General features: G+C 56.9%; 1 protein-coding gene across 1 annotated transcript in view; it reads left to right on the forward strand.

Annotated features, from left to right (window-relative positions):
* MST1R (macrophage stimulating 1 receptor) overlaps nt 1–12,539 on the forward strand; it is a 42,737-nt gene that overhangs the window by 10,318 nt on the left and 19,880 nt on the right. Inside the window, exons 2-4 of the mRNA XM_077821663.1 lie at nt 7,084–7,272; nt 7,820–7,945; nt 8,299–8,469. Coding sequence (XP_077677789.1) covers nt 7,084–7,272; nt 7,820–7,945; nt 8,299–8,469 — 486 coding nt within the window. The remainder of the gene's footprint in view (nt 1–7,083; nt 7,273–7,819; nt 7,946–8,298; nt 8,470–12,539) is intronic.

Raw genomic sequence — 12,539 nt, forward strand, 5'->3', positions numbered from 1 at the left:
CTAGCCCAGCTGCTCCTAAGCAATGGAAGGAACGACTCCCCAGGGGCTGGTTAATGTTAATATTTAATAGGAGAGCTGAGAGAGCTGCCCAGCGCTGGTCCCTGTGGATGTGACCCCAGAGCATTAAACATGCCCTAAGCCACACCGCACTGGGGTGAGGCCTGGGGATGGGAAGTCTCTGGGCTCGCCTTGGTGGGCTGGGAGGCTATTTTCAGTTCTGTTCATTGGCAGTAAAAAGCTTCCACGTTTTGGGTTGTGTTGGCAGGTGTGGATTTTGTGTTGGGTCTGGGATGCTCCACCCTGTGGTCTGCCAGCATTGCAACCTCTTTACCCCTGTTGCCTCTGGCCCTTCCCAGCTCTGTCTCAGAGATGGTGCAGAGGTCAGTTTGCAGGCTGTGTCCCACTGCCCCCATGCCCGGGTACTGACTGACCCTGACTTTGGAGCTGGGAGTAGCGTGTGGCGTGGAACCTGCAGGCCCCTCCTTGTGAGAGTGGCTGAGTGCAGGCCCCCAGGGTGAAGGTGCCTTGTGGCTATGTTCTCCTCCCTTGGTAGCTGCTACCCTCACTGGGTAGCATGTCGCAGCAATCCCATCTCTGTGCTGCAGATCTGGGGCGCCCGGAGCTGCTGATGGGGAAGGGCCGAGAGCATGGAACACATCCCCTGACTGCAGTGATGGTGCCGTGCAGGGGTCTTGACTTGGAGCTCAGCCCGGGACCCTGCCATGTGCATTCAGCATTCTGTGGCCAGGACAACTCTCACTAGCCATCCCATGGCACTGCTGTATGGGGAGACCACCCCTGGGGCTGCTGCGATGGAGCTAGACAGTGGAACTTGTGTGACACAAATGCAGCTGAGCCCAACCCTTTGAAACCTTAGGATCTTCTCCGGAGGGCGGCATGTTGTCGTCTGAGTGCACTGGGCAGCAAGTGCCTTGTACAAGTCCAGGGCCCAATTCAATGGGGTTTCAGCCCATCTGGGTTTCCTGGCAGTCTGACAGAAACAGAATGTGCCATCTGCTGAAACCTGATTAATTCTCACACTGAGGGTGTCTCTATGCTGGGGCTGGAGGTGAGATTTCCAATCCCAGGAGACAGACCCATGCTGGCTCTGATTGCGCTAGTGGGCTAAAAACAGCAGTGTAGTTGCTGCAGCATGGACAGTGGGACAGGCCACCCTTTCGAGTATGTTCTTAGGGTCTTGGATGAGATCGTACTGGGGTGCCCGGCCCAATGCTCACACTGCTGTGACGATGCTGCTGTTTCTAGCATGCTTCGCTCGACTACACGCCAGGGCTGGTGGTGAGCAGCTGGCACGATGCTTCCCGGCTGCAGAGCCAGGGCGTGGCTTATTTCTGACCCACCTGGAGGGGAAATTTTTGCAAGGAGTCAGGTTCTGGGGAATGAGTGCCCCCCAGAGGAGGCTGCCCCAGCATCGCCTCTGACTATGTCCAGTACGGTGGTTCTCCTGGGGTGACACCTGCATGCTGACAACATAGGCCAGTTCTGATTTCATGTGCGCGCATACAGCGGACACTCTGCTTTGGCAGGATCCAGGCCAGCTCCCCCTTTCCTGTTCCCTGGTGCCAGGCGCTTCTTGGCACCCTTTCTCTCCCCTGCAGAATTCCTAACCCTCTCCAGGTTCCTCCCTAGGCAGTGTGCTGCTCTTCTCCCTCACCCGGAGCTGATACCCATGTCTGGCGTGGTGCTGGGGCAGCTCGGGGAGATCAGTCTATCCATAGCGCTCCGGCTTGCACAGGTGCTAAGTGTCGGGAGGCTGTTTCAGAGCCACGGGGCTATGGCAGTGAGAATGGCTTTGTTCTCCTTGGAGCCCCAGGAGGAAATGTTCGGTGGTGTCAGGTGACCTTGGGCTTGGGAAGGGTGCGCACGTGTGCGTGCGTGTGTGTGCGTGCGCAAGCTAGTCTCCTGGATTCCAGGCCAAGCCCCATCATGGATTCGCTTCCAGGGCCCCAGGCAGTGGAGAGGCTTCCGTGTGGGTGTGGGACACTGCCAGGGGGTTTGTGCACATTCCTCAGGCTTGCCAGAGAAGAAAGGTGAGGCCTAAGTCACCCCACAGCTGACTGCGCCAGATTTAAAAACACAGGGTCCTGATCGAAGCTGTGGAGCTGCCGGGTCAGGAGCTGTGTGGTGCTGTCGGTCCCATACGCTGAGCAGCTCGAGACGGGTCGTCTTGGTTGGTCTTTAGCTCAGGGCTGGGCGGTGTCTCCATGGAAGCTGGTATGGTGCAGCCCCAGGGGTTGTGTGGTGTGGCTGATCTGGAGGGTTGCTGTGGTCTCCATGTGCGTTCCTGGGACTGATCCTTGTCATGCTTGGGAGCTGGTCTGGGGGCAGGCAGCATGGGATGGACGTGGCTCTGCAACCAGTGCTCAGAGCCAGGGCTGGCAGCAGGGGAGGGACGTTGTTCTGCGACCCCAGTGCTCAGAGCCGGGGCTGGCAGTCTGGCCTATTGGGAAGGCTACCCAGCATTTCCTATTATAAGACCCCATTGTCAGTTACTTATAACTTTGCCAAATTTTAACCGTTTGGGCTTAATTTTCCATGCCCTGTGTCTTCCGCAGCCTGAATTTTGTTGGGAATTTCCAGCCAAAATGATCAAGCTGTTTCCAAGAACGAGGCTGGGGAAATACATGCTGTGTTGCCCAGGGGCGGCGGAGTGGCATTTAAAGAGGGGGGCCAGGATCTCCCCCCTTCTCCTCCCACGGGAGAAACTGCACTCTCCAGGGCCTCCCCTCTCCTCCCACTGGAGGGACCAGGCCTCTCCCCTCGCTGTCTATTGCCATTGTGCCAGGGGCCTTCCTGCCCCATCCCCCATAGGGCTTGTCTGCACTTCACCATGGAGCAGTTTGTGGGGGTTGTGAATTGTGTATTAACACATCAGGGTCTCCACGGGGCTGTTAGTGCTCTGCAGCTCACCTCCTTCCTCCCTACCCCAGTAGATGGGTCCGCGGTGTGTCTCCCAGAAATCCTAGGCAGCTGCCTAGTTTGCTTGTAGCTGGAGCAGCCCCTGTTTCTATGTGGTCAGGTTGAAGTTTTGCATGCGACCTTTTGCATGGCCAGCTCTCGTGGCCCCATGCTTTGGAGCAGGGACGTGACACAGGGTCGCGCCTTTTGTTGTCCCCAGGAAAATCCTCCCACACTTGGCTAAGTTCAAAGAGTTTTAACATTACAGTTCACACATGCTCAGTGAAGACTTCCGCAGTGGTGGCCAGAGAATCTCCCTCACTGAGCATGCTCCATCGCCCCAGAGCTCCCAGTCTGCGCAGCCACCTTCCTACTGAGCATCTGATGCTCCAGCCCAGGCTACAGGGGGTGGGCAGAGCTGTTCCTGGCCCCAGCCGGGCACAGGGATCGAGGGCAGGAGCTGGGCTCTCGGGCGCTCTCAGAGCCCCTGTGCCGGCAACCAGGTCCTGGGGAGCAGGAAGCTGAGACGAATGCAGAGAGGCAAGAGCCAGTCCTGGGAAGCAGAGGAAGGAGTAACCTGGGACCAGGAGTATGAGACTAGCATGGGGAGACTGGGCCTGGAATGCGTGTGGGGGAGACTGGGGCTGGGAGCTGGGGTGGGGAGACTAAGACTGCTTGGGCAAGGAGATGAGTACTGAGAGCCACTGAGGGAAGCATTCGGGTCACATGAGGGTCTGGAGGATTCGGGCTGGTTGGACAAGGAGAATGGAGGGTGGGATAGAGACAGATCTGACAAGGAGCTAGGTACAAGAGGAGAACTGGGACTGGCTAGGCCAAGAGACTGGGCCATGGGGCTGGCGAGGGGATTCATTGGAGACAGGTTAGCTGAGGAGCCTGGGAAGGGATCTAGGGCACCAGCCCTGGGGATAGGAGAGAGACAGATTGGACAAATAGCTGGAGGAGGGACTGGGACTGGCTGGACAAGGAGACAGGGACTGGGATGAGAAGCCTGAGGACTGGAGACAGCCTGGGTAGGCAAGGAGCCGGGGTGGGGAAGAGACAGGACTGGGACAGGTTGGAGCGGATGGGACAGCTTGGGAAAAATGTCACAAATGTCTGGGCTCCCTTCCGAGCCCAGGAATGGAAGGAGAGATCCCTGCATCTCACCATTCCTCTACCACCAGCAGCTAACTGGGAGCCCCCAGCAAAGCGTGCGTCTCATCTTCCTGACCCGGGAGAGGATGACAACGTACTACTGATGTGGGTAGCTCCAGGGGCAGAGGTCTATGCAGTGCGTCTCTCAGTCCCAACCCTGCTGGTGACCCATCTGAAAGCCTTTGGCTCCTTGTGAACATGCGTTAGGGCACAGCCGTGACATGCTCACCTGTGGGGAAGCCGGACGGTGGTCCTGTAATTAAAGACTGCACCGTAATGCAGTCACCCCAGGGGCCGAATTCAAGGTCCACGGGCGCCCTTTAATGTCCTCTTTCCTAATGTCTGAGGGCCGGGCTGTGTAACCTCCCTGGTGTTCCTGTGCCATGGTTTGTCGTGTGCTGCGCTGTGAAGATGGGAAGTGCTGGCGACTGGAGTCCTGTCGGGAGCCCCTCCTGCAGCCGTGCTCTTACTGCTCCCCCCAGTGGGACTCTGCTACCGGCAGACACAGAGCACAGCTAGATTTTGTCTAGTCAGGTGCAGATGTGCAGGGGGAAGCTCCCCGTGCCGGAAGAATCAGAGGCGGTGAACTTCAGCCCCTGGAGGCTGTGAAATGCCGCGGGTGGCTGGGGTGTGGAGGGGGGTGATGAGGTGAGGTGGAGGCTGTCTGGGATAGGGCGCAGCAGGGCAGCCCTTTGCCCCGTGACTGGGTAGAGGAGAGGGGTGGGCCGGAATGTGTCTGCAGCCGCACAGCTACAGTGCTGCGGCTGTGCCCCGGTAGAGCTGCAGCCTAGACACTTCCTATGCCAGCTAAGGGGTTTTCCCATGGCTGGAGTGAATCCAGCTCTCCGAGAGGTGGTAACTAGGTAAAGGGAGAATTCTGTTGGCCTAGTTGTGTCTGCACTGGGGGTTAGGCCAGCAAAACTACAGTGCTTGGGGTGACGTTTTCCCAGCCAAGTGCCGTCGCTGGGACAATCGGATTTTTAAGAGTAGCCCTGCCTGAGGCTGTGTACTGAGCTCTGATCTCAGCTGGATTCCTTGCCCTTCCCCGGTTTCATCTCCTGGGAGTTCTGCCCTGGAGGGAATGGGAACCCACCACGTTTCCTGGGAGTGTGACGGAAAATCCTCCCTCCACAGACACAGAGGCTGCTGTGGCCTTTCGGTCCAGCTTCGTCTCCTTCCTTCCACTATTGTGCATTGCAGGGTCAGGCCAAGCCCTTTGCCTCAAGCCCCTGCTTCGGGAGTGGGAGGACACTGAGTCTGAGCTCTTGCCAGATGTCTCGTCCATTTCCCAAAAGCGCCTGGCATGAGCTCACGCTCTGCTTACAGTCGGCTGCCCTCCTCTTCCGCAGCAGCTGCCTGGAGCTGTGCGAGTCCCAAAGGCAGGGAAATTGGGCTGCCTGCTCCCGCCCGGTCGAGTGCTAATGCGCATGGAGGAAGGGGTGGGTGTTATGACTCCAGGGCAAGACAGCTGAGTCACGCAAGCGAGAGGCAAACAAGCCTAAAGTTAGGAGCTGTCCGAGGACTCTACAGCGGGATAGCAAATGGTACACAGCCAACGCGAGGCAGGACAGAAGCACTGCGTCCTCATCTCCGGGACCTCTGGCTGTAACCAGAGGGGGCTTTGCTTCCTATGACCCCGGTCCTGAATGTCCCTTCACAGGCTTAATGTGCCACCCTGCTCCGATTGTAATCTTCACCAGTGTGTTCTGACCTACCTGCTGAGGTAGTGCTGGGGCCAGCGGTCCCTCCTGCCCCTGGGGTGACTAGCTAGCAGGGCCCTAGCAGTAGTGGCCTCACCCCCAGGGATGGCCAGCATCAGATCCCATGGAGCCTCCCTGTGGGGCCATCCGTGCCAGGCCCATGGATGTGGCTCTGGGCCAGGCGATGGAGACGGGTTTCCAAGGGCGCTGCTATGTGACCCGGAACGTTGAGGACATTTGTCCTACTCCTGGGAAACTCTGGGATCAAGGCAGGGAGTTTGCCTGTTATCCCAAGAGAGACTTCCCTGCAGGGGAAACGGCTCTAAAATTGCCCAGCAGCCGCCGCCGCAACGTTCATCCAAATGCCCAGCAGCTGCTGCTTCCCCTGCAGCTGCCAGCAGTATCTGTTCCCTTGCAGGATCTCTTGTCCTCAGCTTAACAGCTGGACCTGTGGCCAGGTCTCCCTAGCTGCTGGTGATCCCCAGCTGGCCCAGGCTTCTGCAGAAATGGAGGCTGGAGATCAGGGGAATCCCCTGCTCTTCGCCCAGCCAGTGCCAAGCCCAAAGGCTACCCACACCCGCAGGTGCCAAGTTCTGTGTAGCTCCATGGGGGATGTTCTGGGCCAATCAGTTACTTAGTTCATTTTGTATTTGTCGATTGTATCAACTTCAGCTCCTGGGCAATGCACCCCGTAGTGGAAGGTGGGATGTATAGGGGTGAGGATGGAGGTTAGGGGGTGTATGGATGGGTGCTGTGGAGTTGGGGGATGTATAGATGTGTACTGGAGGACTGGGTGGTGCAGGGGGTGCACGGGAGTGTATGGAGGGGTTGAGTGGTACTGGGGAGTTGGGGGTATATGGGTGGTACTAGGATGTTGGGGGATTGGTGTGTATGGGTGGGTGCTGGGGGGCTGGGTGGTACTGGGGTTCAGGGGGTGTATGGGTGGGTGCTGGGGGGTTGGGGGTGTATAGGTGGTATTGGGGGGCTGGGTGGTACCTGGGGGTTGGGGTGTATGGGTGGGAATCTGGAGCTGACTACTGGTGGTGGTGGGAGGAAGCCGGGCAGGGGGTAGCTGGAAGAGGCTGGGACCAGCAGTGGGTTCCCTGTCCGCTTTGTCCCCTTTCCCCCCAGCTGCTCCCTCCTCATGGGTGGCTGGCAGAGGGAGCAGCGAGTGGCAGGACGGGGGCAGTGGCCCCAGATGCAGTGGGAGCACTGGCAGGTCCATGTGTGACACCGGGCAGCCGTGGGGGGAGGGAGATGGGGGGGCGGGGGAGGTGCTGCAGGGAGCTAATACTGTGTGATGTCCCAGGTGAACCTCTCGTCTCCGGTGGTGGATACCAGTTGCTGGAACAAGCCCACCCTGGTCACCACGGCCCCCTACAAGGTGGATCTGTTCAATGGGCACATGGTCGGAGTTCTGCTCACCTCCATCTTCGTGGAGGCCCAGGGCAATGTGACGGTCGCCCACCTGGGCACGGCGGAGGGGCGCATCATGCAGGTAGACTTGGCTCCGCAGCTGTGCCGTCTCCATTCCCAGGGGGGCTGCAATGCCAGCCCCTCCAGCAGGGGGCGACGCGCCCTGGGTTGCTCCAACGGTTTCCAAAGCCCACACAGGGCGTCCGTCCTGTGGTACTGACATGGGCTGGACGAAATGGGGTGAATCGTGCCTGGACTTGGGGCTCTGTGGCTGACTGCCAGTTACAATGACCCGTGAGGCTGACTGGACTGTGCCCAATCCAAAGCACCTCCATTCCTTGCCCTGGTGCTATTGCTGCCACTACTGTAGCCTATCCGTGCCACTGGCTGGGCCTGGAGGAGGCAGCTGCCTCCATCCAGCCGTGTGGTCAGGCCACTGGCTGGGCCTGGGCAGCACTGGAGGACCGTGCGGACACCGTAGACCCCCACTTCCCTGGGATTGCAGAGGGCCGGAGCACGGTCCCCACCAAGGGCAGTGCTGCTCTCCTCCTGCGGGGGTCGGCTGGGCCATGCCCCCGGCTTTCCCTGGAGTTGCTAGCTCTCTGAATGCGGTCACTGTCCCCCCTCAGGTGGTGCTTCAGCGATCCAGCTCCTACACTGTCACCTTGGCTAATTTCTCCCTGGGCAAGGAGCTGCCGGTGCTGCGGGAGGTTGGTCGGCTGGAGGACTCTCTGTTCTTCGCCACTGGAAACAAGGTGAGACAGGCGAGTGTTTACCCCAACCTCGCTGGGCTGGGGTCTCCCCCTTTGCCTGGGTCGGGAAGCCACTCTCTGCCCTGGCCCCAAATGGGATCGGAGCCCTGGGCCACCAGCTGGTCTGTCTTGGGGAGATGTGCTGGGTGGGCCACAGGGTTCATTTCTGCCCCTCACCTGTGGCTGGGAGGCAGCAATGGCTGTGCCCAAGGGCATGCCAACTGCAGGAAGGCTGTGTCCTGCCCTCCTGGTGCTGAGGGGTGTGTGGGGGTCCCCGTTCGCGGGTGCTTTGCGGCTGCCCCGAGTTCTCCGTGAGCCTCAGCCCTGTGCACTGACGTTCTCCCTTTCTCCTGAAGGTGTCTCAAGTTTCCCTCACTGGCCCGGGCTGCCGCCACTTTCTGACATGCCAGCGCTGCCTGCGGGCGGAGCGCCTCATGCAGTGCGGCTGGTGCGGGGGCACGTGCACTCGGCAGAAGGACTGCGCGGCACTATGGACCGAGAAGAGCTGCCCTCCTGTCCTCACTGATGTAGGCCCGTGAACCACCCCCTGCTCTGTCCTTCCTGTTCCTCCTTGGACGCTGTGCTGGCTCCTGCCCTGCCATGGGGCCCTCGCTTTGCACTTCGTTTTTTCCGGTGCAGCTTGATACATCCCCGTGCTACATGCAGCCCCTAGGGCCCCGGACCCAAAACCCACCTGCTGCCGACCCTGCCTTGGAGGGAGTGGTATCTCCTGGCTGCTGCGCTGATCCAGCCATTCCTTTGTGCTCACCCCCGATCCACTTTCCTAGCTCTGCAGTAACCTGGGCATTTCCCTCCCCCCAGAGGGGCTGGCAGGGGACAAGCTGCTCTTGGCTGGGACTGGCTTTGTGCCAGGCTGGGGGGAGAGGGCAGGGTTTGTCGCCTATCAGAGGAAAATGGGCATTGCCAGACTGGGTCAGAGTGGAGATCCGTCCGGCCCAGCCTCCCAGGGGCCAGCGCTGAGGTTTCAGACGTGTCAGCCCTCCACAGGCAGGTCTCCTCTTGGTCTCTAATAGGTTGGTTTAAGCTCTGAGGCAGAAGGTTCAATATCCTGCCAGATTTGTTATTAATTATGACAGCTCTGGCTATTCTCGTTGTCCGTGCCCACGTCCAATCCCTTTTTGCATTGTGTCGAGTTCCTGGCCTCTGCAGCTTCTGGTGGCAGTGAGTTCCACAGTCTGCCCACATGTGGTGTGTAGAAGTATTGCCTTTTATTGGTTTGAATGTCCCATTTTTTAATGTCATTGTTTGTCCTCTGCCCTTGTGCTATGAGACAGGGAGAACAGATGCCCCCGTCCTCCCTTCCCTAGATCAGGCGATATTTTATTGCCATTTCTCATGTGCCCTCTCATTCGGGTCTAAGGTAACTGACCTATGTCACAAACTCTCAGGACATGTGCTCTTTCTCAGCTCCATACAGTCCCTGGAAGGAACCGCCTTCAGTGCAACAGCCCTTCTCAGGGGTCTGCTCTCTCTTGGGGGGTAAGCCATAGGCCCCCCGGAACCGCACCTCTCTGACCGCACCTCTCTGAGTAGGCAAGAGGGGGCCTACTCTTGCCATGGGCCCCCTCAGGGAGTCCACTTGCTCTGGACCCCCAGAGGGAATGATGCAACCTGATCTCTAGACTGGAGTGACTCTCAGCCAGCGTAAAACAGGAGGGTTTATTGAGCATCTGAACACAGCACAGGAAACTCTCTAGGCCCTCAGGCCTAGCAACCCTCAGCACCGTACATCTAGGTCTCTCCTGCATCCAGGTGGGCTCTGGTTGCTCTCTCTCCCCAGTCCAGAAGCCCCCTCCTTCCAGCCGATCATCCTATATCATCTTTCACAACAGCTCCTCCCCTGTCCTTTGTCTTCCCTCCCAGGTAAACAGGTGCCTGGGGCTCCTATCTTCCATCCTTTGTTGCCCACTGGCCTAAACTGGTGGGTCAGGTCACCGGGGTCCTCTCTCCTCAGCTCTTTGTCCTCCCACTGCCCAGAACCGGCTGACTGCCAAGCTGGGCTTGGCCTCCTGGTCACCAGGTCACTGGTCGCTAGGGTCCCCCATCTCCAGGCAGTTTTCCGGGGTCCCCACTGCTAGGCGAGGCCACACGTGGTCCTCTGCAACAACAAACTTCCTCTCCCACCACCTCCCTCCTGCAGAGACTCAGACAGGGCAGAGGAGCTGGTAAGCACGCTCAGAAGCAGCTGCTAATACGTCAGAATTGTTTTTCCAATCGCCATAGCCTTATTAGTTCAGCTTCCCCTCAAACCTTGCCAAAGGCCAGCTCCCCAGCAAGGGCTGGTTACACCGAGGGCTCAGTATTGCTGCAGAATGTGAGGATAAGGGCTCCATTGTGCTTGGCACTGTACACACCCAGGGTAACAGATAGCTGTCCTGATCAGCTCACAGTCAAAACAGAGCAGAGAGACGCAGGGAGGGAAAGGCCTCAAACTCACCAGCAGAGTGACCCATGGGATGGCAGCAAGTGGTTTAAAAACATCTCTCTGTTAACATGGGGAAATGCCTCCTTTCCCCCTCATCTGAGCCCCTGGATGGCTGGTCATAGAATATCAGGGTTGGAAGGGACCTCAGGAGGTCATCTAGTCCAACCCCCTGCTCAAAGCAGGACCAATCCCCAACTTAATCATCCCAGCCAGGGCTTTGTCAAGCCTGACCTTAAAAACTTCTAAGGAAGGAGATTCCACCACCTCCCTAGGTAACCCATTCCAGTGTTTCACCACCCTCCTAGTGAAAAAGTTTTTCCTAATATGCAACCTAAACCTCCCCCACTGCAACTTGAGACCATTACTCCTTGTTCTGTCATCTGCTATCACTGACAACAGTCTAGATCCATCCCCTTTGGAACCCCCTTTCAGGTAGTTGAAAGCAGCTATCAAATCCCCCCTCATTCTTCTCTTCTGCAGACTAAACAACCCCAGTTCCCTCAGCCTCTCCTCATAAGTCATGTGTTCCAGTCCCCTAATCATTTTTGTTGCCCTCCGCTGGACCTTTTCCAATTTTTCCACATCCTTGTTGTAGTGTGGGGCCCAAAACTGGACACAGTACTCCAGATGAGGCCTCACCAATGTTGAATAGAGGGGAACAATCACGTCCCTCGATCTGCTGGCAATGCCCCTACTTCTACATCCCAAAATGCCTTTGGCCTTCTTGGCAACAAGGGCACACTGTTGACTCATATCCAGCTTCTCGTCCACTGTAATCCCTAGGTCCTTTTCTGCATAAGTGCTGCCTAGCCATTCGATCCCTAGTCTGTAGCAGTGCATGGGATTCTTCCGTCCTAAGTGCAGGACTCTGCAATTGTCCTTGTTGAATCTCATCAGATTTCTTTTGGCCCAATCCTCTAATTCGTCTAGGTCCCTCTGTATCCTATCCCTACCCTCCAGAGTTTCTACCCCTCCTCCCAGTTTAGTGTCATCTGCAAACTTGCTGAGGGTGCAATCCACACCATCCTTCAGATCATTTATGAAGATATTGAACAAAACCGGCCAGAGGACCGACCCTTGGGGCACTCCACTTGATACCGGCTGCCATCTAGACATGGCGCCATTGATCACTACCCGTTGAGCCCGACAATCTAGCCAACTTCCTATCCACCTTATAGTCCATTCATCCAGCCCATACTTCTTTAACTTACAGGCGAGAATAATGTGGGAGACCGTGTCAAAAGCTTTGCTAAAATCAAGGAACAACTCGTCCACTGCTTTCCCCTCATCCACAGAGCCAGTTATCTCGTCATAGAAGGCAATTAGATTAGTCAGGCATGACTTTCCCTTGGTGAATCCATGCTGACTGTTCCTGATCACTTTCCTCTCCTCTAAGTGCTTCAGAATTGATTCCTTGAGGACCTGCTCCATGATTTTTCCAGGGACTGAGGTGAGGCTGACTGGCCTTTAGTTCCCTGGATCCTCCTTCTTCCCTTTTTTAAAGATGGGCACTACATTAGCCTTTTTTCAGTTGTCTGGGACTTCCCCGATCGCCATGAGTTTTCAAAGATAATGGCCAATGGCTCTGCAATCACATCCGCCATCTCCTTTAGCACTCTTGGATGCAGCGCATCCGGCCCCATGGACTTGTGCTCGTCCAGCTTTTCTAAATAGTCCCGAACCACTTCTTTCTCCACAGAGGGCTGGTCACCTCCTCCCCATGCCCAGTGCAGTAGTCTGGGAGCTGACCTTGTTCGTGAAGACAGAGGCAAAAAAAGCACGGAGTACATTAGCTTTTTCCACATCCTCTGTCACTAGGTTGCCTCCCTCATTCAGTAAGGGGCCCACACTTTCCTTGACTGACTTCTTGTTGCTAACATACCTGAATAAACCCTTCTTGTTACTCTTAACATCTCTTGCTAGCTGAAATTCCAGGTGTGATTTGGCCTTCCTGATTTCACCCCTGCATGTCTGAGCAATATTTTTATACTCTTCTCTGGTCATTTGTCCAATCTTCCACTTCTTGTAAGCTTCTTTTTTGTGCTTAAGATCAGCAAGGATTTCACTGTTAAGCCAAGCTGGTCGCCTGCCATATTTACTATTCTTTCTACACATCGGGATGATTTGTCCCTGTAACCTCAATAAGGATTC

This window comes from Eretmochelys imbricata, chromosome 7 (genome assembly GCF_965152235.1).
Source record: "Eretmochelys imbricata isolate rEreImb1 chromosome 7, rEreImb1.hap1, whole genome shotgun sequence".
In the NCBI taxonomy this organism is placed as follows: Eukaryota; Metazoa; Chordata; order Testudines; family Cheloniidae; genus Eretmochelys; species Eretmochelys imbricata.